This window comes from Desmodus rotundus, chromosome 3, assembly GCF_022682495.2.
Source record: "Desmodus rotundus isolate HL8 chromosome 3, HLdesRot8A.1, whole genome shotgun sequence".
Lineage (NCBI taxonomy): Eukaryota > Metazoa > Chordata > Mammalia > Chiroptera > Phyllostomidae > Desmodus > Desmodus rotundus.
In genome coordinates, this window is record NC_071389.1 from 85,950,177 (window position 1) to 85,977,708 (window position 27,532).

The window sequence follows — 27,532 nt, forward strand, 5'->3', positions numbered from 1 at the left end:
AGTAACTTTTATTCCTTAGTAGTGTGGCCATATATGTTGGCTAAAGGTGTGGACCTGGTCTGAAATTTCAAATGGTATAATCTGAGGCAAAAAAAAAAGAGTAGAGTAAGTTTTATAAAACTAAATTTATTCAATTTCAAGGATTGTATGTATTCCTTATTTATGACCTTCCTTTTTTATTTGGTGTTGAAGGTCCTTTAGAAATCAAATCATAGAGTTAAAGGAACACAGTTTGTTGTCTTGTTTTATTGTACTTACAAATGGCAAACAGAAAAAGTAGGTGACCTTGTGCAAGGTCATTACCATTAAAAATATTTTCACTAGTCCTTGAAATGAAAAATTCTAGGAATTATTGCCTCAGAGAACACAGCACTATATCTGGTAGCCAATACCAAGGCTGATGATACTCAAAATGGTGATTTCGTTTGCTGCCCTTTTCACAGAATGTATCTCTAATTTAAAGAGCTAATTTAGCAGAAGTATTAATCAGCCCTATCTACAGACTCATGAATAAATTTGAACTACTCAGTATTGACATACTCTAAGCTCAGAGGAGCCAGATTCTCAAATATCAGCTAATGATAACTACAACTGACATTTATGGAGCACTTACTCTACCACTGAGTATTTTGTATAGATTGGTGTATTTAATCTTCAGAAATGTTATTATTCCCACTTAACTGATAACTGGAAATTTGCCTAATATCTTGCTCAGCATCATGTAAGTGAGAAGAAAGGGAGCTGGAATCCAAAGCCAGTTTGGCAGTTTGACACTTCATCCACGCTCTTAATTGTCTACCACACATGGCATCACTGTTGAAAAGCCCAATGCTAGGGGCTACACAGTAGGTACTGAGCGCTGAATTCAGAACTCAGCCCTCTGTCATACTTCTTGAACTCTCTGAAATTTAAGGAGAATCACACAGCTCGAATGGGGAGTGCTAAGCTCATTGGAAATGTTACTATTTCACCATTGTGGTCTCCAAGTGCTTGTGTAGGCAGTGACCTGGTTGTGCTTATTTTTTGTTAATGAGACATTAACAAAACACATTGTGTAAATTCAATTGGAGGAAAAGATTGGGGAAGAAAGGAGTTCCAAGCAAGCTCCAGTGACTGGTAGCTATGGAGTCATGAGGACAGTGGGGAAGGTGGTGTAGCTCCCAGTGAGAAGGAATGAAGAGAGTAGAGGCACCAGAAGACAGCAGAGTAAAGGATTTTGGTAAAAGAACTTAAAAGCAAATGGGTAGCAATCAGAACACATAAGTCTACTCAGAGAATGATAAAGAGAAAGCCGAAGAAAGTTCAGAGTACTTCACGATAATGTTGTCTGGGTAGAGGAGAAACAAGAAAATGCACATATGAGGCAATGAGTACTAATTCACATTGTAAAAGAATGAAGGCTTTGAACTAGTCTTTTTTTTTTATCATTTCTAGATTCTTTATCTCTTTCTTCAGATCAGTCTGTGAACATTTGACAGGATTCTTTCTTATCCATACATTTTGCCTCCCAGCATTTCGAAATATTTACCCGTAGGAATTTCGTGCAGTTTCCCCCCTCCCTAGCAAGGTCAAACTTCCCCTTCCTCTTCATCTCCCTCTGTTATTCTCTCCTGTCCTCCCTTCTCTTCTTGTGTTAGTTGCCTATTACTATATAACAAGTCACCCAAAACGAAGTAACTTAAAACAATAAAGTATTATATCTCTCAGTCTTGTGAAATGACTAAGTTCAACTGGGCAGGTCTCTCACTAGGCCTCTCATGCAATTGTAGTGAGAGGTGGCTGGGGTATGAGTCATCCGGAGGTTCCACTGGATTGGACGTCTAAAGTGGCATCTTCGTAGCATGTCTGGTGCCTCAGCTAAGATGGCTGGGGACTGACGGGACTCTTCCCTTCCTCCCTCCTTCCTCTCCATCCCCGTGCCTCTCCATGCACCACACAGCTTCTCCACACTATTAGCTTGGGCTTCCTCACAGCCTGGAGGTTTTAGAGTAGCTGGACTTCTTAGTCTGCATCTCATACTTCTTAGTCCAACTACTCTAAAGACTGTAGACATCTTTCCCCACACAAGTATTCCAAGAAACATAAGGTGAAAGGAAGTTTAAAACTTATGATCTAGCCTAGAAATACACCCTGCATCACTGTTGCTGCATTTTGTTGGTCCAAAGAAGGTCATGGGGCCAGCACAGAACCACCCCAGCGGAGGGAGACCACCCAGGGGTGTGCATACAGGAAGGTATGGTTTATTGGAGTTGGTCCACCTCTCCAAAGACTAACCACCACTTTTCTCATGTATAGACATTTCTGTCCCTTTCTCCGCTTCTTTTAACTGAAATATCTTGTTATTATCTTACACCTTGCTTCACATTTATATTTTTCCTTTCTAATTGTTAAGAGCAATTGAAAGACTTCTTTGAGGAGTTCTTAAGCATTCTCTCAAGCAAATCATAAGAATATATTTTCATTTAGTGATGTTAAAATCTAAGCACCCAAAAGGTCCCATAGAAAAGCTGGGTGACTATTTTGTAGAAAGTCTCTTTGGGAAATCAGATTGGATTCACTTTTAAACACCGATGATAACATATCAAACTTAAAAGGCAGATCGGTTTTAGGGAAAAGTGATACAGCGTCATGTGTGGGTGGCCTTGGGTGAACTCCCTAACAGTATTGCTTTTCACGCGTAGCCACTAATTAGAAAACCTGCTCTCTTGTTGGGACTGTACCATGGTTTACTCTCTGGTTAGGTCTTTTTTTACTTATATTCAAGCTCTTACATAAGCCAAAACATGTCCTTTTGTAACCCTGCAAATTAAAAAAAAAAAAAAAGCAAGAGAGAGAGAGAGAGATAACTTGAATCTAAAAGATTTGTTACATAGTCACATGGCAATTTCAGAAATTCTTTATTTAAAGCCACATACCTACAGATGGCTTAACTTTCCCTAGCTTCCGCAAATGTCACTGAGGTCTTGGTTCTTGTAAAGAGTTATTAGCTTTTTTTTCCTTAAAGGAGCTTAATCCCCAAAGCTTTTCTCTGGTGATTATGAAGAACAACACATGTTGGCGAAAGTGGGCAGTTGGAGATGGCAAATAATTTGATTTTTTTTCTACCCACAAGCTCTGGGAACACTTTGCCATAAAGGATTAATTTGTTCATGAGATTTCACTGTGGTTGCTTTTAAGAAAAAACTAACAGGGACAGCAGGGCAGAAGCACTGCTGAAGTCTGGGGACCAGAGTTGAGAGTTGATGGTGGGAAGCAGAGCACTCCTCTTTTCTCTACAACGATAATGAGCTAAGCATGTGAGGTTGATATCATGTCTCTCACACAGACTCCATATAAGACATCTGACAGCTGACTGAAAAGTAATAATTAGTAGTTGTAGTTTTTCATGATTTGTCTTCTCTTCAAGCAGGGAAAATATTTCATTTAAAAAAAAAAACAGCTTTTGTGCTCAATCCTTTCCTAGTTTTAAGAAAAGCACCAGAAAATAGCTGGATGTCCCATTAGTGATTTGCTTCCACATCTCCATTTTCATACTTGGGTTCTATGCATGGATTCAATGGAGACTCCAGCAGCTTCACTGCACTATGGGTCCTTCTGTTCTGCCACCCCCACCCCAGTCCTTCAGCCATCAGGCCCCACCAGTGGGGGTGGGGGGTTGGCAGTGAACTTTAGTTAGGGCAACTTTTCTATGAAGCTTCACCCTCAACCCTTTAACAATAAGTTCCACTAAACAGCAGCAGGTACAATTTGAAGGCACTTGGAGCTTCAGGCCCAGGCAAAATGCACTGCTCATTGTCCCCCCCACCAGCACGATGCCTACCAGGTGGGTTCCAGGCTACCCTTGGTCACATCCACTGCTGATGGGGTGAGATGAACTGACCTGAGGGGAGGGGGCAAAGCAGCAGGAAGGAAATGGGGCTGGGAGAGGATAATGGCCAGGATCACCAGACACATTCTTAGTCGCTGTTTTCTTAATTCTTACAACTCCCCCTTGAAGCCGTACTGTTCCCGTTTTTTTGCAAATCAAGAAACCTGAAGCAAAGAATTTCAATAACTTGCTTTCATGCAATTTAGTTAAACTAGAGTATTGAAGGTATTTAAATGAAATAAAGTCTAAGAATTTTATTTAATCCTTGGGTAAAATAAAGGATTTTAATCCCAGCCTGCTTGACAGCCTAGCCAATTTTCCTTCCACCACCCCAATCCCTCTAATAAACCACTGGTAACCTTTAATCCACTTATGAATTAAATTGAGAGACTTTCTTTTGAGGTGAGCCTGTGGCACTTAGTCAAGTAACAATAGTTGTCACTCTCTCTTGTTTAATCTTATAGTGGAGTACGACAAGGAGTTCTCCCCTCGCCAGCGACACCACAAAGAGTTCAAGTTCAACTTATCCCAGATTCCTGAGGGTGAGGCGGTGACGGCTGCAGAATTCCGAATCTACAAGGACTGTGTTGTGGGGAGTTTTAAAAACCAAACTTTTCTTATCAGCATTTATCAAGTCTTACAGGAGCATCAGCACAGGTATGAAGGCTCAAGGAAGCCCAAAGGGTGGGGCTGGCCCCCGTTTCTCACCCTGTCATCACATGACCCCGAGTATGTCTGTGGACGGTGATTTGGAGTTGAGGGCTTGCACATGAGCAGGATGAGGGGTATGTTCTAAATGGCAGTGTTTCGCCAGGAGGAAGATTTTTTGCTAATAAGTTGAAGACTTTCCAAATGGTTTTCTTTTCTTAAGCAAGCCAGTGGACCGTATTTACTAAGCATCCTTTGTGATCAGGGAACATATAACTTACTGGGCATAAAATGTTTCCCACTATTGTTTAGTCTGTACTTTGAATGATGGGTCCGCAAGGCTAACGTGAAAATTATGTAAGGATGCTTACAAATGATACTAATTCAGGTGACTAGAAGACTATGTATTTGTGCATATTTATATACATATATTATATATATTATATGTATGATATATCTTTTAGTAAATGAGTGTGTGCATCAAATGTATTTTTTTATCATTTGAATTCAAGGGAATGATAGATATTTTTTCCATGTCTGCAGTAGTCTTGTTTCCTGAAATGAGGCCAAATCATTTTATAAAAGAACTGTAATGAAGTACATTTATGGGGCTTGCTCCACAAACAAAAAAGCAAACTTCCACGTAGTGAAATTTGGAGGAAGCACTGAGGATAAAGGATAACAGTAGTTAGTTCAAACCTATAGCACACAGAAAACAAGCCAATGACCCTGAATTTGGTTTACTATTTAGAGGTCAGATCAGTGGTTTGGGGAGGGTGGAGCGCCTGAAGCACAGTAGGCATGCTCACTGGGCATGAGGTGGAAGCTCAGCATGTGGTACGACAGCCTGGCAGTTAGATGGTAGATGTGGAGATAAATGCGACAGGGAGAGAATGCAGACAGGGAGGGAAGCCCACACTCACAGACTCTGTGAGGGATTTACCCGGTCTGGCTTTATAAACCAAGTCCACATTCTTGCTTTTGGTCTTGGAAGTCTATTAACTTCCCAAGAATGTCCAAAGGTTTAGGAATCACTTTAGTTTATCCTGAAAGTATGAATCTGTGTGTGGGTCTGTCCTAAATATGCATACTAGAATAATAACAAATGTTAACCTGCCCCATGAAAGGTTTATTTTACTTTTGAGAGCAACGTCAACATTGGGCCCTTATGCATACTCACATGTCTAAGGAGGGAAATAAAGGAGAAGGAAGGATACTTGCCAGGTTTGGGGGACACATTGTGGTGTTGAACATGGACACTGATGTTTATGTGAATTCTTGCTGGAATAGTAAAATTATAAGTAAAATATAGTCATTGTGGTATCTTTAGAACAGACCGAAATTTCAGAATGTATGGGAAGTGTTCTGATGTCTTATTTTCACTCCTTAATAAAAGTGTATTCAGTGACTTCACCATTAAGGACCTCTTTTAACAAGTAAATTATTTGTTGCTAGATTTTCATCTTTCAATACTTCAGAGAGAATTGGTGTTTAGTGATTCTTTGGAGCTGATTTAGCCATTGATTTTCAATCTGCCTAAGTATTTGTCCCATTATATTTTTCTGGTGGAAATAACCTCCTGGTACTCTTTTGGCTCAGAACTTTGTTCAGAATACATGGTTTTCTCTGTCCTGCAGGAAAAGCTTTATAGTGAAAACACTAGATTGTGGGTTTTGTGACTATAAAATTTTTTTAATTATTATTTTTAAAAAGAGAGCTAGCAGACCATTTGTGAGGTTTATATTGAACTTCAGCCAAAAATGAACAGCTGCCTTGTGCTTAAAATGGTGGTGTCATACTTCCTCGAGGCCAACAGTGAGCTTGGAAAACAAAATCTCAAACTGTCCCAACCTTTGATGGCTCTCTCTCAAAGCAGAGTTGTGATTTCTCTGCCTTCTAGGACAGGGATATTTGGCGATTGGATGTGTTTAATTTTATGCACAGGAAAGGGAAAATACTGGGAGGATTGGGAGAATTTCATGAACCCTTTGAAGGGTTCCAGGTTGGCCAGGAACAGATTTTTTTTCTTATCGGTGGGCCAGGAGCCCAGGCCTCCTGCTGTCTCCTCATGTCCTTCCAGAGGCTCCAGATTTAGCTGCAGGACTCCTGGGGGAGGTTTGATCTCCCCATCTGTACTGTCTTGGGGTGTCTTGGCCGAAAACGATTCTCCAGGCTTGTAAAGAAACTTATTTTTCTAATCTGTGTTCCAGTGAAATTTGTAGTATGTGATGGATTAACTTAATTTAACAAATATTTGTGTTGCAAAAGAGTTGGCCTCCTTGCAAAAGAAAAAAAAATGGCAGGTTTTTCAATGCCCTCATATACTCAGCTGAGGCAGAATAGGTTATGCATTGGGCCTCCTGTTATAAAGGGACAGCCAGAAAAGATTCTTGGAAGATAGGCCATTGCTGTGATCTCTACAGAAACATATTCCTCAGACTGATAAGAAATCATTGGACCAGGTAAGTTCAAAAAGTGACCACTTGTAGAGATGGTGCTTTGGGTAAGAACAGGGAAACATTTGATACTTTATTCAAAACAGGAGAATAAGTCCTGAGATGGAATCTAAGTCTTGAAAAGGTCTGAGGAGAGTGGGACCAGCCAGCAGCAGTGTGCACAGCTAAACCAGAGGAGCACAGATGCCTTCGCATTTCACTTGTAAACGTACTCTGTGCTGTGCTGTGCTGTGGCGTGTATACTTTGAGACAAGTTTGGCGTTAACACCTGGTGTTCTCAATCATGTTTTTATGATGACCCTGGTAAAAATTAGCATTTATATAGTGCTTAGAGTTTGTAAAACACCTTCTCATATATTCCCTCATTAGAATTTAACTGTGATCACATGAGATAAGCCGTCAAGCATATTACCTATTAGAGAATGAAGTGAATTTTGCCAAGTCCAAATTATACCTAAACTTTTGTCTGCTGTGCTTCCTCAAAGTCACGCCAATGACATGGGGACAGTTCCTACTGGCATGCTCCACATCTCCATGTCCTTAGCCTTGATGGGAACATCCCAAGGATGCTTCTATTTGGATGGCAAGTGAGACAGTTCTCCCGGGGGTGAAAATGTGTCTGTCAGTCCCTGGTACATTGACTCTCAAGGCCTCCCTATGGAAAACCTTTGTTGATCTATTGATCAAACGTTAATTTATTGATCAAACATTGATTTATTAGCAGCTTTTCTAGAGGAGAGGTTTGTAGGGGAAGAAAAACTAGAATAAATTTATACAGAAGTATTTGTACTTATTCACACTACTATATTTGTCCATTTACCTCACTGTTTTCCCCTGCATCTCATACACAGTAAGCTGTCTTCACGCCTGGAGTGTAAAGGCTGCTCTCAATAACTTTTGACCTTCCTCTTCATGTATGGTAGTATCATGGTAGCATGTTGTATGTCATAACATGTACTCGTGATCTTTCCTTCTATGGCACCTTTAGGTTAATTGTGCAGTTCTGAGGCTTTTGAAGAATATCATGTTCATCTATATTTCTTATTTGGCTAAAGGCATACTTTTACTGGTTTTAATTGATTTTGTATACTTAGAAGACAAAGAGCATCTCCTGAGAGCCAGCCAGAAATTTTAACAGAGGAACACATTTAGCAGAGGAACCCATCTGAAAAATGGCCCTGTTTGGTACGTGAATTGACTGCACTTGATTCTGCTAGTTTTGAAATGCTGTGTGCTCTTCCATATGTTCTGGTGATTGCATTGCTTGGTAGTGATAGTCTACCTTCTATGCATGTGATGACTTTTCCATGTTCTTTCATGGTGCATTTAAAATAAGAAATAATTACCAAATTTAAAATTCATTATTCCTGGTATGAGCAGTACCACAGCTTATTCCTCTGTTTGCAAACAGGCAGATTTATTTATTTTTAATTGTACATATTTTTTTGAGTTTGGTTACTACAGGGCAGGGAAAAACTAGGTTTATAGTTGTAAGTATGTAAAACACAGTTTATTCTTATATTATTATTGATTAATTGTTGTATTATTTTCCATCATACCAATTGCATTATGGAAATACAATTGTATTATACAAATACCAATTGTATTATTTTCCATAATACCAATTGTATTATGGTCACAATTGTGACCAGTTGTAAACCTACCTTTGCCCTGGCCTTTATGTCTTATCCTAACTTCAGAATCCTTAGGATGTAAAGAGATACATCTCTGAATCAAGGAAACAGGGCAATGCTGCTGTAGAGCTAGTCTTCAAAAGTGAAAGATTTCCCTAGGGTAGCCCCAAAGTCATGTTGTGGGTTCCAGGAAAAATCCCAGACTGAACTATGGCTTAAACTAAATTTTAGACAAAATCTACCAATTCTGACCTATTTTACAGATAGAATATAATTGTTCCACGAGAGAAAATAACTGTCAAAGGTCAAATATACATTTTCCCAAAACGTTAAGTTTGATATGATACTCTGAACCACTCACAGATAGGAACCACAAGAGTAAGTGAGGAAAAGGAATGGAGATGGGTTCTGGTTGGGCCATGGTTGAGTCATGGGAGGGATGCCCATGAGGCAATGGGATATGGCAGTGCTTAGCTCAGCAGAATGAACTAAACTATAGTCGTAGATGTTTGAAGTCATATGTGAGATATTGAAGTTGATTAGATATCCCAGCTGCGTAAGAGTAGAAAAATCTAATTGACCCAGTACAATGTATTGAAAATAGTTTTCATTTGCATTATACTTCTGTGGCATCTTTGTCCTAAATCAGGTGATAACATATGCGTGGATCTGTTTCTCGGTCAATCTTTATTGTCCTAAATCAGGTGATAACATATACTTGGGATCCTTATTTTGTTCCGTTGGTTAATTTTTCTCTTCTTCCACCAATACTATACCCTTAATTCTTTGAGTTTTTAAAGAAGCCTTGATGTCTATGTGTAAGTTCTCCAACTCTGTTCCTTAAGATTTTCTTAGCTATGTATGGACCTCTGCATTTCCATATAAATTGTAAAATAGACGCTTCAACTTCCACAAAGGAAAACCGATGGGCTTCTGATTGGAATTACATTAAATCTAGGAAATAATTTGGGAAGGATTGACTCTTACCGATATTGAGCATTCCAAACCAAAAATATGGTATTTATTTAGGCTTTCTTTAATTTTTCTGAATAATATTCTGTAGTTTTTTGTGTCTTGAATATTTTCATTAGAATTACTTAAGTATTTAAGTTTATGATATTGTAAATGGTATTATTAGCTTTTTAATATTTCAGTGTCTAATTGTTTATTGCTTGCATTTAGAAATACAATTGAATTTGTATATTGTTCTTTGATCTAGCAATCTTGCAAGTTCACATATAAATTCTAATAATTTTTCTGTGTATTAGTTGGGAAATTCTATAAATATAATCACACCATCTATAAACATCAATTTTATTTCTTCCTTTGTAATTCTTATATTTTTTGTTTCTTTTCTTTCTTGTTTTGTTGTGCTGGCTGGACATCCAGTACAATGCTGAATTCCACTTAGATTTCTGTCAGATTTCTAATCTCAAGTTGGAAATCCCTGTCATATTTCTAAATTAAGGGGGGATGGAGGGAAGAATTAATAATTTACCATTAGGGATGATGGCTGCTGTAAATGTTCTTGTAAATACTCTTTATTTGATTAAACTCTTCTCTATTCCTAGTTTGCTAAGAGTTTTTTAAATTAGAAATTGGTGTAAAATTTTATCAAAATATTTTGCTGAATTTTGGGAGATAATATGATTTTTTTCCTTTATAGTGTAATGTGATATACTACATTAAAGATTTTCAGATGTTAAACCAACTTCACATCCCTGGAACAGGCCGAACTTGTGATTTATAATCCTCTTTATATGACTAGATTAAAAAATCATGTCTGATAACTCTATTATTTGGATCCCTGTAGATCTATTTCCATCTTCTATTTGTTCCCTTGATTTTTCCTCATTTGCTTTTATTTCCTGGAATGTTTGATAATTTTAAAAATTAAATTATTGACATTATTTATGAAAAATAGTTCTAGATACTGTTATCTTCTCTCAGGCTGGATTTTGTTTTCTTCCAGAAAGCAGACAAAATGCAAACAGATTACCTTGTTCTTTTTGTTCCAGATGAGGCTGGGTTTCAGGATGCATTAAGGCTCATCTCTTCGTGGTTTTCCCTTTCTCCTAGAGGTCAGCCCTTTAGGGGTCTCAGCTGAAGATCTAGGATGTTTACTAGAGTCCATCTTCCTCTGTGGGTTCTAACCTCTAATTTTTAATTCCCCAGCATTGTAAAACTGCCCCAAAGTCTGCTTTGGTTTTTATCCTCTAAGCAGTTTCTTTCTGCTTGTTTTCTCAGCTTCTTACTCCAGGCATATACAGCTTAATATTTGGCAAAATATTGGAGTTCAAGGCAGCCAGAACTTAAAGAGCCAAGATCCTGAAGAAGTGAACCCAAACTTCTATGAGATCACTCTTATGAGCTCACTTCTATGCAGCCCCTTTCCTCTGGGGCCTTAGACCTTCAAGTCCTAGCTACCTTGAACTCCAGTGATCCCCAGCCAGTGACATTGCTCCAGTCTCTAGACTGCTGCTCCTTTCTGTTTGGCATCTGTGCCTCATACAAGGAATTAACAGATGCCTTGAGATGAAAAGTCAACAGCAAATACAGGGCTTACCTTAATGTATTTCCCTTCTTTCTGAGATCTTGAATCATCATGTATTGACTGTGTTTTTTTGCTGTGAGATGACTTCAAACAGGTTTTTTTTTTTAAACTTACCATAGTGGGAGTGTTAGTTTGATACATTATATCCAGAAGCATACATCTCTGAAGTATCATTTTTATTTGGAAATCTTTATAATGAATTCCCACAAATGTTGATACTTGATTCATTAACTAAATAGTGTAGTTCTGAAAACAAGATGTGAACCCAGTAGTTGATCCAGTTCCAGGATCTAAGAGGATAGTTTCCTTGGAAAAGCATTTTTTACAGACTGATTGCTCTATGAATTCTGTTGCATTTTCAGGGCTGCCTGCTGAACTGGAGAGTGAACTTTACCATCACTGAGATAAAAGGACGATATCTGAGACTGTTTTCTGTTTTGAAGAGAAGGGCAAATTTGAGAAAGCCGGGATAGGAGAACACTATTGTAGTTTGGTAGAAGAAAATCAAAGCCTTTTATCACCAAGTGCAACCACACCTGTTTCTCTTTCTGTATCTGGCTTTCACAGGTATGATCCTCGGGGACTCCTGAAACTTACCACTGACTTGATAATCTCTGGCACACTCAGTGTGGGCCTCAGGCAAGCATTGAACTTTTCAGTATTTGTTCCTTTGCTCTGAGAAAGGGATAATACAACTAACGCACAGCTCAGGTTATGTAACTAGTTAGTTTTATCTTTTTAGTGCAGTGCATATTATTTATACTGAGAATGATCTACTTGAAATTTAAAAAGGAAAGGCTCGAAAAGCTGCCTCATAGGCTACATACACAGGCTTATTCCTCAGCCTACGTATGTTCTGTCCTTTGCAAAGGCACAGAGTAGAAAAGAATGTTTCAGAGAGGAGTCAAAGTTTTAATAAATAATTGCATACACTCAAAAGAATGCTAAATTTGAGGGAGGGGAGAAGTCAGGGTGTGGTGGGCAGAGGAAACGCTTGTTTGGGAATGGCTTATCCCCTTGGTAAACATGAGAGAGAAAAGGAGATAGACTTTTATTTCTGGAAACTATGCCTTCTGTATTTTTTGCTCCCAGAAATGGATTGCTTTGGTGCAGGCACCTCCTTACCAGTATGGCCAGCTCTGTGGAAGGTAGACCATGGTAGCAGTTAAACTTATTTTGTGAAACATCTTTTTTTTTTAAATCACAAATTAACAGTATTTTTGCTGCTTTATTTCCCCATATTGGATAGGGGTATGGAAATGTAGGATTGGTGATGAGAACTAAAACAGGTGAGATTGGCACACATGTGTAAAAGGGGGCAGAACCCCTTGTTCACTCTGTGCCTGGTCACTAGGGCATGTTGGAGTGCACCCCAGTGTTTGGGAAAATTATTTTGTTTATGTGGCCAAGGAGAACAGGTTAGGTAGCCATGAATTTATATAAAATAATCTTCTACCTTCCTCTTTTTCTCTGTCTTAGACACATAGAAGCAAGCCTTCTCATATTACTACTACCTTGGACTTGGTCTTACCTGTGATTCCAAATATTAGTATGGGTTGATAACTCCCTGAGGCTAAGGTCAGTCCATAAGACAATCCAACATTTACTTGTGGAGCAGCCCATTCTTGCTTTGCACTGTTTAAGGAGAGGAACAATACATTTTGAGAGCAGATAGCTTTGAACCTTAAGTCTAAAAAGCAGGTGAAGTTAATGCCACCCATATTTAAGAGAGAGGGATTATGACCCAATTATTCCACTTCTGGAAATATATCCAAAGAAACCCAAAAGACTAATTCAGAAGAACATGTGCACCCCTATGTTCATTGCAGTGTTATTTACAATAGCCAAAATTTGGAAGCAGCTTAAGTGTCCATCAGTAGATGAGTGGATAAACCAGCTATGATACATTTACACAATGGAATACTACTTGGCCATAAAAAGGAAGGAAATCTTACCTTTTGCAATAGCATGGGTGAATCTGGAGAGCATTATGCTAAGTGAAATAAGCCAGTCAGAGAAAGACGGGTACCATATGATTTTACTCATATGTGGAATCTGGTGAACAAAACAAACTAATAAAATAGAAATAGACTCATAGATAGAGAACAGACTGACAGCTTTCGGAGGGGAGAGGGTTTGCAGGGCTGGGTGGAAAAGGTGAAGGGATTAAGGGGAGAAAACTCATAGACATAGACAACACTATGGTGATTACCAGAGGGAAAGGGGGGTAGGGGAGGTAGAAGAGGGTGAAGGGAGACTTCTGGCCAAGATGGAGATGTAGATAGACACAATGTGCCTCCTTGCACAACCAAAAGAAGGACAATGACAAATTTAAAAACAAAAAACAACCATAACTGACAGAAAATCGAGCTGTATGGAAGTCCAAAAACAAAGGAGTTAAAGAAGAAACATTCATCCAGACCGGTAGGAGGGGTGGAGATGGCAGGTGGGCAGAGGGGAATCAGGGCAAGGCAGTGGCTGGAGGACTGGGGTGGGCAAGGCTGCAGCTAGTGGGCAAGGCGGCTGCTGGCGGACCCGACAAGGTGGCGGATTGCAGACTGGGCAGTCCCACATTTGCATGCAGATAAACCGGAAGGAACAACTTGGGAGCAAGACAGATCACTCAACCCAGAGTTTCAGAACAGGGAAATAAAGCCTCAAACCTCTGAATGAAAACACCTGTGGGAGTTGAGGCAGCAGCGGGAGAAACTCCCAGCCTCACAGGAGAGTTTGTTGGAGAGACCCACAGGGTCTTAGAACATACACAAGCCCACCCACCTGGGAATCAGCACCAGAAAGGTCCAATTTGCTTGTGGGTAGTGGGGGAAGTTACTGAAAACTGGCAGAGAGCGGAGCCAGTGGCATTGTTCCCTCTTGGACCCCTTCCCCACATACAGCATCACAATGCAGTGATGTGGGTTACCCCACCCTGGTGAATACCTAAAGCTCCACCCCTTACTACATAACAGGCACATCGAGACAAAAAAAAAAAATGGCCCAAATGACAGAACAGATCAAAGCTCCAGAAAAAATACAACTAAGTGATAAAGAGATAGCCAACCTATCAGACGCACAGTTCAAAACACTGGTGATTAGGATACTCACAGAAATGGGTGAATATGGTTGCAAAACAGAGGAAAAAATGAAGGCTATGAAAAGTGAAATAAAGGAAAGTGTACAGGGAATCAATAGTGATGGGAAGGAAACTGGGACTCAAATCAACAGTGTGGACCACAAGGAAGAAAGAAACATTCAACAAGAAAAGAATGAAGAATCAAGAACTCAAAAAAATAAAGAGAGACTTAGGAACCTCCAGGATATCTTTAAATGTTCCAACATCTGAATCATAGAAGTACCAGAAGGAGAAGAAGAAGAGCAAGACATTGAAAACTTATTTGAACAAATAATGAAGGAGAACTTCCCCAATCTGGCAAAGGAAATAGATTTCCAGGAAGTCCAAGAAGCTCAGAGAGTCCCAAAGAAGTTGGACCCAAGGAGGAACACATCAAGGTACATCATCATTACATTAGCCAACATGAAGGATAAGGAGAGAATCTTAGAAGCAGCAAGAGAAAAGAAGACAGTTACCTACAAAGGAGTTCCCATAAGACTGTCGACTGACTTCTCAAAAGAAACCTTGCAGTCAAGAAGGGGCTGGAAAGAAGTATTCCAAGTCATGAAAGGCAAGGACCTACATCCAAGATTACTCTGTCCAGCAAAGCTTTCATTTAGAATGGAAGGGTAGATAAAGTGCTTCCCTTTAAGGTAAGGTCAAGTTAAAGGAGTTCATCATCACCAAGTCCTTATTACATGAAATGTTAAAGGGACTTATCTAAGAAAAAGAAGATAAAAAATATGAACAGTAAAATGACAACAAACTCACAGTTATTAACAACCACACCTAAAACAAAAACAAAAACAAATTAAGCAAACAACTAGAACAGGAGCAGAATCACAGAAATGGAGATCATATGGAGGGTTATCAGTGGGGACAGGGAGGGAGGAGAATGAGGGAAAAGGTATAGGGAATAAGAAGCATAAGTGGTAGGTAGAAAATAGACAGGGGGAGGGTAAGAATTGTATAGGAAATGGAGAACCCAAAGAACTAATATGTACGACCATGGACATGAACTAAAGGGGGGAAATGTTGGTGGGAGGGGGTGTGCAACGGGGAAGGGAATAAAGGGGGGGAAATGGGACAAATGTAATAGCATAATTAATAAAATATATTTAAAAATTTTTTTAAAAAGAAGAGGGTAAATGGGTATAAATGGTGATGGAAGAAGCCTTGACTTGGGGTGGTGAACACACAAAACAACACACAACAAATTACACAGATTATAAAATTGTATACCTGAAACCTATATAATTTTATTAACCAATGTCACCCCAATAAATTCAACAAAAAAAGAAAAAAAGAAGAGAGAGGGAATATGTTGTAGGTCAATGGCTCTCAAAGTTTGGTCCTCAGACTAGCAGCATCAGCATCACCTGGGAACCTGTTAGAAGTGACTTCTCAGGTCCCTCCCCAGGAACTCTGGGGTGGGCCTAGCAGTCTGTGTGTTAGCTAGCTCCCAGGGGATTGCGATGCAGACTGAACTGGAGAACCACTGCTCTGATGGCTAAGAATATATATAACACTTGAACCGTGAAAGACAAATACCATATGATCTCACCTGTAAGTGGAACCTAATCAACAAACAAGCAAGCAAAATATAACCAGAGACATTGGAATGAAGAGCAAACTGACAGTAACCAGAGGGGAGGGGAGAGAGGGATAATGGGGGGAAAATAGGGGAAGGGCCATCAAGGAACACATATAAAGGACACATGGACCAAGCTAAAGGGGGTAGGTTTGAGAGTGGGAGGTGGGGATGAGTGGGGCGGGGGGGGGGCATGGTGGAGGGGGAGGTAGAGACAACTGTACGTGAACAACAATAAGAAAAATTCCAGCTCTGCACTCACTGGCTATGTGACCAAGAGCAAACTACTTAACTTCACTGTTTCTCAGTGTCCTTATCTGCCAAAGTGTGATGGTGTTAATACTCTTTATGGTGATTGTGAGGAGATAACATATGTAAGAGCAGTTAGTACAGTCAGGTAGTAAACACCGTGTAAGGGCTTGCGGTGTTAATATTCTGACAGCAAAGTGATTTGTGTTGGTTTGTTGAAGATGAAATATCCCTCACAGAGTTAAGGTGCCTGATATTTGAAACCTCTCTTCATATATGCTCATCCTTGAGGTGAAATTTGGGTAATATCAAGTGGTACTAGTCAATGAGTACTTAGCTAATTATGTAATACTAATGTCCATCCATCCGTATTACTCAAGTCTGTGCGTGTGTAGCAGTTCGCCGTGAGCTATCTTTTCAAATCCTATTTCTTTTCTCTTTTTAGTGGTAAAATTTTAGACACAATCCTTAATATGTGACACATTACATAAGGAAAAAATATAAATCTTTCCCTTACTATCTAATTTTCTAAAATGATCAATTTTTTTACTCTCATTCCATTTGAAAATCGAACTTTTTGTCTCATAAAGTTGGTTCATCAGTGTATGAATGTTGTTTTGTATCTTAGTTTACCATTAAGTCCAGACACATAAATGGCAGAGGAATGTGTTATGAGGAAATAAAGAAACAAACCACAAACTCACCTTATCAAATATTTCACAAATCTGCTTGCTTCAAACTTATAAATTTCATTTTATGAAGAACATTTTTCTAGTAAAATGGTTATTAATAAGCACAGTTATACTTTATCCCAGGCAGTGTGACTTTAATGGATAGCATTTGTCAGGAAAGGCCAAAACTAGAAGCTCAGGTGCCTCCAGACCTTATTCAGGGGCAAAGGAGAGAAAGACCCACTGTGTCTGCCCTTGGTGCTGCCTGCTTCTCAGCCTGATGGAGTGCCACTGACAAGGGGTGGTGCCTCGGAGGCTCTATGTGATGGGACGGACCACACAGGGGTGACCTTGCCCATAAACACTAACTCTACAAGTCTTTTGAATGGTGTGCTGGTCAGGCAACTCTAGCACCAGGGTGAATATTTGAAAATTTCTAGAAATTTCTTGCTAGGCTTATTAATTTTAAAGAACTTCATTTTCCCTGGATGGTCACAATACAAGGAAATGCATGCCCTTGAGTTGGGATAACATTGAGAATAACACTATTGTACCCTTGAAGATGGAACACATATTCATCATGTAATGTGGATCTATGTGTTGGTTGAGAACAAAATAGGCAATAAATTCATTTAAGATGTTATCTCTCGTTTCAGGATTTTCTTTTATAGCATGCTTACTTGAGTGTCTGTCATCTCAGTAGGAGAGTCCAAATAATCCAGTCATGGTAGTTATTTTGGCCAGACCGTGGGATTCGTTGTTGGGCAATGACTCATATTGTAGATGGTAAGAACAGACCTCAACCCTGCTGCAGTGAAATTTAGAAGGGAACCCATGTTTTTTCACATAACGAAATGAAGTGCATCTTATTTGAGGCTACACTTTGAAAGAGTCAGTAGACTAAGAAGGCCATTTGTCATTGAAGAAAAGTAAACAGATGTGGGTCAGACCGGAACCATTTCAATGACTTGCCATAAATCGTGTCTCCCAAATACCTGAGTTATGGAGGCATTGAGGGTCAGCCAGGAAAGCTGTTCCTTGAAGCTGTAGTTCTTCAAGTTCTTCACCCTGGCTGTGTGACTGCATGCCAGTGGTGGTCTTGGTCTAGACAGAGCGTTCTGCCTAGGAGGAGGGACAGTGCAGTCCATCTCTGCATGCACCTGTCACCCCTTCCTCTCTGGACCCTGATATGAACACCTGCTCCTAATTTGGGGTCCTGTGCCCCAGGTATCTTCATCTGTTTTCTGTAGCCACCTGATATTGGTATTTATGAGCAGTAGATTTTGATCCTTACCTTACTCTGAGCCCTTGCTCAGTCTTTTCAACCTGTGCCCTAGACTTTTCTTGCCTCTGTTGTTTAGATAGGTGGTGGCTAAGAGTCCAGGCTCTGATTTTAAGTTCTGGTCAGCCCATTTAATACCTGGGACTGTAACATACTTATCCTCTCCAGGCTCCATGCTCTCAGCTGTAGGACTCATCTCTCCAGGCTTCCCGAGGAGTAAAGGAGAGGCTCTGGACACGTGCCCACCTATTGAAAGCACACAGTTCATATTTGTTGTTTCTCTCTCCATTTAGTCCAGTTATTTTCAGTCCATTCTCTACCTCACCTCCCTTCCACAGAACCTGAGTGTCCTAGATTTAAACTTCTAAATTTGAGACTGCCTGACTGCCAGGAGCCCAAGTGTTTTATCTTTCTACACTCACCATTAGACTGTGTTCATGTAGCCCGCAGGCTGCTTGAGCAGTGAGGCCTGGCATTGTCCTTATTATACAGGGAAGTGTGGCAGAGAAAGGAATTCCTGGGGGCCCAGACTGACTTAGGAGCAGAGTCAAGATAGAAATGTGGGCTCTCCATGTCCACTGATCCCCACTAACACTGAAGATTTCATTTCTTTGACATCATGATTATTAATCCTTCTTATCAACACTCTTCTGGTACACTGACTTCCGGCCAAGATGGTGGCATAGGTAGACACACTTTGCCTCCTTGCAAAACCAAAAGAAGGATAACAACAAAATTAAAAACAAAACAAAACAGAAAACCCAGAACTGCCAGAAAATCGAAATGTCTGGAAGTCCGACTACCAAGGAGTTAAGGAAGAAACATTCACCCAGACTGGTAGGAGGGGCAGAAAGGACATGTGGCAAGGTAGCAGCTGGAAGACTGAGTGGGCAAGGTGGTAGTTGGCAATCCCCATATTTGCATGCAGACAAACCGGGAGGAACAGCTGGGGAGAGAGACAGACCATGCAAACCAGGGTTCCAACGTGGGGAAAGAAAGCCTCAAAATCTCTGGCTGTAAAAACCTGTGAGGTTGCAGCAATGGGTGAAACTCCCAGTCTCACAAGAAAGTTCATTGGAGAGACCCACAGGGTCCTAGAACATACACAACCCCACCCACCCAGGAATCAGCACGAGAAGGGCCCAATTTTCTTGTGGGTAGTAGGGGAAGTGACTGAAAGCTGGCCAAGAGCCAAGAAAGCAGCATTGTTCCTTCTCTGACCCCTCCTCCACATACAGCACTACAACGCAGCAACGCGGGTTGCCCTGCCCTGGTGAATACCTAAGGCTCCACCCCTTAGTGTAACAGGCACACCAAGACAAAGAAATATGGGCCAAATGAAAGAACATATCAATGCTCCAAAAATAGGACTAAGCAATGAAGAGATAGCCAGCCTATCTTGCAGAATTCAAAACACTGGTAATCAGGATGCTCACAGAAATGGTTGAATATGGTGGCAAAACAGAGGAAAAAGTGAAGGCTATGCTAAGTGAAATAGAGAAAAATATACAGGGAACAACAGTGATGGGAAGGAAACCAGGACTCAAATCAACAGTGTGGACTAGAAGGAAGAAAGAAACATTCAACCAGAAAAGAATGAAGAAACAAGAATTCAAAAAAATGAAGAGAGGCTTAGGAACCTCTGGGACAACATTAAATGTTCCAACATCTGAAATATAGGAGTGCCGGAAGGAGAAGAGGATGAGCAAGACATTGAAAATTTATTTGAACAAATAATGAAGGAGAACTTTCCTAATCTGGCAAAGGAAATAGACTTCCAGGAAGTCCAGGAAGCTCAGAGAGTCCCAAAGAAGTTGGACCCAAGGAAGCACACACCAAGGCATGTCATAATTTTATTACCCAAGATTAAAGATAAGGAGAGAATCTTAAAAGCAGCAAGAGAAAAGAAGACAATTACCTACAAAGGAGTTCCGATAAGTTTATCAGCTGACTTCTCAAAAGAGACCTTACAGGCAAGAAGGGGCAGGAAAGAAGCATTCAAATTCATGAAAGGCAAGGACCTACATCCAAGATTACTGTATCCAGCAAAGCTATCATTTAGAATGGAAGGGCAGATAAAGTGCTTCCCAGATAAGGTGAAGTTAAAGGAGTTCATCATTACTGAGCCCTTATTACATGAAATGTTAAAGCGACTTATCTAAGAAGAAGAAGATGATCAAAACTATGAACAGTAAAATGACAACAAACTCGCAACTATCAATAACTGAACCTAAAAAACAAAAACAAACTAAGCAAACAACTAGAACAGGAACAGAATCACAGAAATGGAGATCATGTGGAGGGTTATCAGTGGGAAGGGGGAGGGAGGAGATGGGGGAAAAGGTGCAGGTAACAAGAAACATAAATGGTAGGTACAAAATACATGGAGGGAGATTAAGAATAATATAGGAAATGGAGAAGCCAAAAAACTTATATGTATGTCCCATGGACATGAACTAAGGGCGGGAGGAATGCTGGTGGGAGTGGGGAGGCAGGGCAGAGGGAATTAAAGGGAAGAAAATAATGGGACAACTATAATAGCATAATCAATAAAATATATTTAAAAAAATAAAAATAAAAAAATCTTCATTCCAGCTCTTTCTACCAAATATGCCCCACTCATATGTTAGACTGTATTTTTTTCCATCTTTGTTACAAGACCTTAAAATTTACGAGTATCATCAAGGTTCTATAAATAGCAACAAGTGACCCATAGCCCTACACTGATCCTCTTTGTCTCAGGGTCAGCCTCACACCCTGGAATTCTCACTGCGTCTTAGGTGTAGAGAGTGCTGCTCTGACGTGAATGTCTTGCACTTCCTTCAGAGCCAGGGCTACTCTTCCCACAGTGCTGTGCATGATGTCTGTGTTATTGCTGGATAAGGGTCTTCTCTGACCTTCCAGCACAGAATTTATGTCTTCTTGCATCTTAACTTCAAAGCCTTGGACTTGCACTCCCCTCTTGCTGTTTTCCATAGACACCCCGTCTCCCTGCTCACAGTTACCTAAGCGACGGGGAGGGCTGATTTGTCACCAGGGGGTGTGACACATGCATGTTGGAGCGTGCTTTAAAGATGGCAGGTCTGAATGTGCCCCCAACAGACTCTGCTCAGCAGCTGAGTAAACTTCTTTCAGCTGTTCCTACTGTTTTAAGCTTGGAAAAAATGACAATAGAGGTTTCTTCTAACTCTAAGCCATGTAAACAGGAAAAATTGTTTCCCTTCTGAGAAATCTAAAATTCTTAACTCAGATGTTTCACTGTCCTCACAAATTCAAAAGAATAGAGATAAGTTGCATTCATTTGTCACAGACTGTCTTTTATAATGATCTCAAAAGGCAATATGTCATTACAGAAAACTCTGATTCCACTTTCTTTCCTCTACCTAGTTTTCTCTCTTAGTAGTTTTTGATCTTGGCCACGTGACCCTAACCTCACATCTGAGTCTCAGTTTCCCCAACTGTAAAATGAGGATAATGATGTTCTACCAAGCTTTCAGGATTTGTTCTAAGGACTGAATAAAGCAAAGTATATGGAAGTGTTTTATAACTGGTTGAAATGTACTTCATTTGTATTGAGAAGCTCATCTTAAATTTTGTATTTAGTTCCACTAAGTTTTACTATCCAGTAAAATATCTCAGTAAAATATTTCCAGCACCAGGGATTTGAATCTTTCCATGGCCAAAGCACCCCCTTCCCTGTCACGGGCATTCCAGGCTATTTCATGCTGCTGACCCTGGGATGTCAACTAATATTCAGAGTGTCCTTGCAACACATGAAGGTGACCGTCCCCTAACACTGCTCCACCATGACATGTGGGTGAGCAGGAAGAAACCCTCACTCCATCTTCCCACAACCCTTAGGGTTATGTTAGTTGAAAACTGTAAAAAATGTAAAAGTATTCCCTATGGAGCCCAATGAAAGGAACAGACTTAACTAGTTTGCCTCAAAGAACCTCAGCAGCTGTGTGGCATAAACTTTAACATCACCCAACATACACACACCCACATTACACAGTCCAGACGGGAGAGGACTTGACACTCACCACAGACATTCAAATGCCTTAATTAAAATAAAAGAACTGGTGATTACTCAGAAGTAGGATGTGGCTTCTTGTTCCTCCTTATTTCGCAGGAATTAACATGTGAAGATTATCGGGCTCTAATTTTAAAAATGAGCAAAGCACAACTTTGTCAGTGCTTGTATTGATCCTGATTTTAGTATTTTCTTAATTCTTTTCCTCACTGCCCCCACACTTTCTGTCTTTTTAGAGTTCATTAGCCATAAAGTAAGCAACAGTATGACTCTGTCTGTCTGTCTGCCTACCTGTCTGTCTATGTATCATTTACCCTAATTCCAAAGAAGATCTGGTATAAGCATTACAGCAAGGGTTTTGTTGAAGCTGAGGGATCCTCCTCTGTTCAGGAGGAAGCAGATTTCTCTGAAGGGCTTTCATGTATTCATTTTCCCCCAGGTCGTGTTATGCATGTGACCTGTATGGTGTCATGCCCACCAGAGCTGCTGCAGGTCACTATACACAGTGCTTTGTGGTGGACCTGATCTGACTTTGGCATCTATTATTGTGACAGCAAGGCAGGACACAGTGAGAATGAGCCAAGGGGGTAGCATGCTACTCACAGTGCCATCTTTTCTTTCTTTCAGAGACTCTGACCTATTTCTGTTGGACACCCGCATGGTGTGGGCCTCAGAAGAAGGCTGGCTGGAATTTGACATCACAGCCACTAGCAATCTGTGGGTCGTAACCCCACAGCACAACATGGGGCTCCAGCTGAGCGTGGTGACTCGGGATGGTAAGTTTGCCAAAATCAAGCAAACAGTGTCTGTCATTCATTTCCTTTACAACAGTTGTGGGAGAGCCGAAGTTTATAGTGAAGACCTGGGCTCAGGATGACTTTATTTACTGTTCCCTTGTAACTGCTATTGAAAAGCAAAACCTTTCCCCGGGAGGACTAGGAGCTGGTTAGGTGGTCGCGGTTCTGAGAGGAAGAGTGAGAGGAGAGCACACAGAAGCAGAGGCAGGTAGATGATGTTAAGATGAAGAGAAAGATGGGAGCACAGTGTAATCCTGACTGTTGAGTAGGTTTGTGAGGGGACCTTTCAGCATCCCCCAACCTGCAGCATCGAAGCTCAGCTGATCGAGGTCCCCTCATGGGTCCTCACGCTGGACATGCTCTGCCTGTGAAGTCACCTCACTGGTTGGGGTGAATATAATCAGAAAGACAGACTGAACAGGAAGAAAAAAGACTAGCAGAAATGGGAGAGCCTGGGCGTCCCCAACTCCTTGCTTTGATTCAAGGACCTTTGGAAGGAGTGTTTTGGTTTTGTCCGTCCAGAGGGAGCCATCAGAGATCAGAGAATGCACGTGCTTGCCCCTTGCATTCATCCTTGATGACTAGGCCCTAGGAGGCTGGGAAGGATCAGTTATGCAGCTGCAGGACTAAGTTTCTGTGGAATAAAGAGGGGTGTGCTTTGGTTTGCATTCAAGGACTCAACATCAACCCCCGAGCTGCAGGCCTGGTGGGCAGAGATGGCCCTTATGACAAGCAACCTTTCATGGTGGCCTTCTTCAAAGTGAGTGAGGTCCACGTGCGCACCACGAGGTCAGCCACTGGTCGGCGACGACAGCAGAGTCGCAATCGCTCCACCCAGTCCCAGGACGTGTCCCGGGTCTCCAGTGCTTCAGGTAGGTTTGGTGAAGCCCATTATTCCTTGTTGGCTCTCAGACCTCAGTGAGGATGAAGGATGTGTGGATAGTTTCATATACTGCACAGCTTCTGCATGGCAGATACACAGACCTGCAGCTGCCTCATCATTGTCACCAGTTACCTACATGGGTTCCTAGGGCTATCTTGTTACCCAAAGATGGAGTCCACAGGCTGCAGACATCCTCAGTGTCTCTTTTTCCAAAAAAGCACCCTTCTGTTTGGTGAGAGTTCTCCAACTCTTTTTTCACTGCCATGAAGACCCTGAGAGGATCTAGTTCTCTAGTTGCATTATGCCTGGGAGGCTGTGGTATAGAAACCAAGTTCATACACTTGTATTAGATGGACTTGTATTTTTCAGTGCCCTTGCCTGGCCTTGGTGGAAAGTCAGCTCAAACAACCCTATATGACAGGTTTGGTTGGTTCATTTAACTTGAAAGTTTAGGGGTTCTTGCTTTAGGCATGGCTACCTCCATGGGCTGAGATGATATGAGGAATCCCTCTCTTTTTCTATTTTCCTTTGTTGGTGGGCACTCTCAGAAAGACTATCTCTATACGGTGGTAAGGAAGGCAATCAAGAGTTCCAGGAGCTTCTTTTTCACAGAAGCTTCAGTAGAAAGCCAGGCTGGGGCTATGTGCCCGCCCCTGAAGTGAGGTAATGGTGTCAACCCATCCTGCCCTGAACAGGGAGGTTCAAAGGGCAAGAGAGAGGGAACAGCTCCCACTGCTTAAGCGTCAATTCACTGGATCTTCAGAAATGTTCCCTCCCATGGGAACGGGTGTGCACTTCAGAGAGCTAGTAACTATGGAATTCCAACCCAGATGTATCTTACTCTAAAGCCGGTGCTTGCAAGTTCTGGGTTTTGTTTGGCTGTTTAAGAGTTCCACTGGGAATCTAGCGTGAAGTTGAAGATTTGCCGTGGGATTTTCAGTCAGAGAACTTGCTTCCTTTGTGACTACTCTGGGACTTTGAACAAACCTAATCCATTCCAGCTTCATTCACTCATCTACACAATGAGGGTAGTTAATACTTGGTAGATTTGCTAGGATTAAATGAGAAGCATTTGATCTGGCTCATAATAGTGCTCAAAGGTGAGTTGCATCCAATCATAGGAAGTAGGTTGTCAGGGCATATGTTAGGGTCCTTGGAAAGCAGTAAAATACTTCCAGAAAATGTATTAATTCTTCCAGGTGACTGTTTAAATATGTTGTCTTCAGTGGCCGGAAAGAGTTTATGCAACTCATCTAAGTCACCAGTTTTCCCTTTGGGAAGAAGTATCTTCAGTTTACATTCTGACTTAATAAGTCATTTCTTTCACCAGTAACTTGGATGTGGAACATAAGGATCCACCACCCAGTGTGATGTGACATTCTGCTTCTTGTCATCCTGGCGTTTCCTGGATGCATCACACAGCATGGGTGTTCCTGTGTTTACCACTAGAAACAGCCAGGGTTGGGGTTTAAAAGAAAAGAAGAAAAAATGGTTGCTTCCCTCTATTCACTTCAGAAGAAGCTTGTTGAACAGAGTTAGTAATCTCAGTGTTCCTCAGGGCACGATGTGAGGTAGTTCTGCCAGTGGTGGGCTTCACCTCATTAATGAACTGTGGTCAGTTTGGTACTGGGTCCTCAGACATGAAGACAGCTCTTGAAATGTTGATTGCTTTTAAAATGAAAATTTCACTTGATTTATTCAACATCTCCTGCCCTCCCTAATACACACAGGAATTTTTTTAATTGAGAAAACATGTTGTCTCTGATTTGGGTTTTAGCAGTGTCACCCAATTATGTTTTTGAAGTTAAACTCTTTTTTTATCTGATGAGTTTAAATTAAATATGAATATGAAAGGTTATCTATTTCACAGTAAGCTGTAAGTATATCTGTTTTTACTTGGTCTTCCCACCCCGCACCTCCCAACCCAGTACTTTCCAATTTGCTTTGCTCCTTTCAGCAGTACTAAGGCAGAAGTGTTCATCACAAATACCTCTGGCCTCAGCTATGTAACAGCCCAGACCCCCAAGAAAGTATTACTAAAAAGGATCCTCCTTGCCCCTCACTATCTTCAAAGACCCTCTCAAGCTTCTCTGAGAAATTGTTCTTGTGAGGCCCGCTGAAGTGCTGCATTACATATCTGGCTCTTTCTTCCTTATTTATCCATGCCGCTAATGGGAGTGGACATGCAGAGGAGGGGATTGCTCTCCGAGAAGGGGATTCCAGAAAGACGGCCTGCTACCCCGAGAAATGGGCCATCCAGGGTGTGCTTTCCCCCCAGGCTGCGGTGGAGCCAGATGTTCCTGGGTCTTCGTGAACCGGACAGATGCTGCAGAGACAAAAAGTTGCAGCCTCTGGGGTGACTCCAGGCAGGCCTCTCCCCTTGTAAATCTTTCAGAAGGTTGAAGGAAGAGATTGCTTTTCCTCTGCTGCCCCCCTTCTTCCATAGGGTGCTCCCAGGGAATTAATATCTCTCCACTGAAACAACGGCCACCAGGAGAAGCCCACTTGAGAACGCTCTGCATCTGGGTAAAGACGTTAACAAAATTCATCGAAGTGCCTGTCATCAGGGGGAAGCATGGCAGGGGAATATGTAGCTATTTTTGGAACTGAGCTGCAGATGCTCGAGACAGTGAGACCAGTCCACAACAAGGGAAAGGCCAAGAGGCCCATCCGAGTCCTCCCTACCGCCCACCAAAATCTGCTCCCTCATCTGTCCTTGGCCTTTAAGCTGGACTTTCCAAACACATGCACCAAACAGTGGGTTTGGGCTGAAGCCCCCCTGCATGATTTTCACCTGCCCTTGCTTCTCTGCAGCTGTCTGCTCCCAATGAATGATGGATGTTGGCTGTGTTGCACTTCTCCAGTGGGCTTGAATATCATCTGGACAGTATCATCTATCATTTTTACACGTGTTTTACGAGTCCAGATCCAAGATATGCTGTGCAGCCCACTGGGGATTCTAGTCAATCTCGCAATTTCTTTTTCAGTCTCCAATTCTACCAGCCTGTGGGTCTTGGGCATGCTTGCTTTGCATTCCTTGGCTCTCATTTAGTAGTCCCTTTCTACTTGCTTTTATATACCATCTTTTATAGTATATCTTTCTCTTGGGGTTCATTCTTTTGTCTTCTGGGGGACTGTGACACCACCTGGCTCATCCATTATGAGGGCTGCGAACTAATGGACTTGAGGGATTGTCCCGTGTGGGGATCCTAGATACTTATATAGCTAATTTTCCAGGATTTTGCCAAGACATCTTTGGGTAGGGGGTAGTTAATGTGATTTCAAGTCAGCTGGTGAGTGTGAGGTTTTTGCCATGTTAACCCACTGGCTGCCAACAGTGTGACTTAGAATTGCTCTTTTTTTTGGCAGATGATAGTTTGGAAATCTTTTCTGCCACTTTCAACAATTCATGTAAAATTGGATGAGATGACTTAGGTCTTGAAATTTAATCCTTGATGTTTATGTTGCCACCACCCAGCTCTGCCAGCTGTCTATGAACAAGCAACTTCTCAAGACCTGTCTGTCCTTTGGAATGAGTCCTTCAAATGCTACCTGTTAGTACTTCTTACAGTCAGTTCTCTTTCCATCTCTTTTCAACCCACCCAAACATGTATCTTTAAGAATCCTGGGGGGAAATGTGGATCTGGTACATTCAGATACACTTTTTAGATCTTGTTGATAGTTCATATCTTCTATTCCTTGAACTTCCCACTTGAGACATTCAGTATGCTTCCAGATAATAAATTTAACCACA

The 27,532-nt window shown here is 41.2% G+C and overlaps 1 protein-coding gene across 1 annotated transcript in view; it reads left to right on the plus strand.

Annotated features, from left to right (window-relative positions):
- The window catches only part of BMP6 (bone morphogenetic protein 6), a 175,708-nt gene that overhangs the window by 134,634 nt on the left and 13,542 nt on the right, over nt 1–27,532 (plus strand). Inside the window, exons 2-4 of the mRNA XM_024552371.4 lie at nt 4,333–4,525; nt 22,726–22,874; nt 23,570–23,767. Coding sequence (XP_024408139.3) covers nt 4,333–4,525; nt 22,726–22,874; nt 23,570–23,767 — 540 coding nt within the window. The remainder of the gene's footprint in view (nt 1–4,332; nt 4,526–22,725; nt 22,875–23,569; nt 23,768–27,532) is intronic.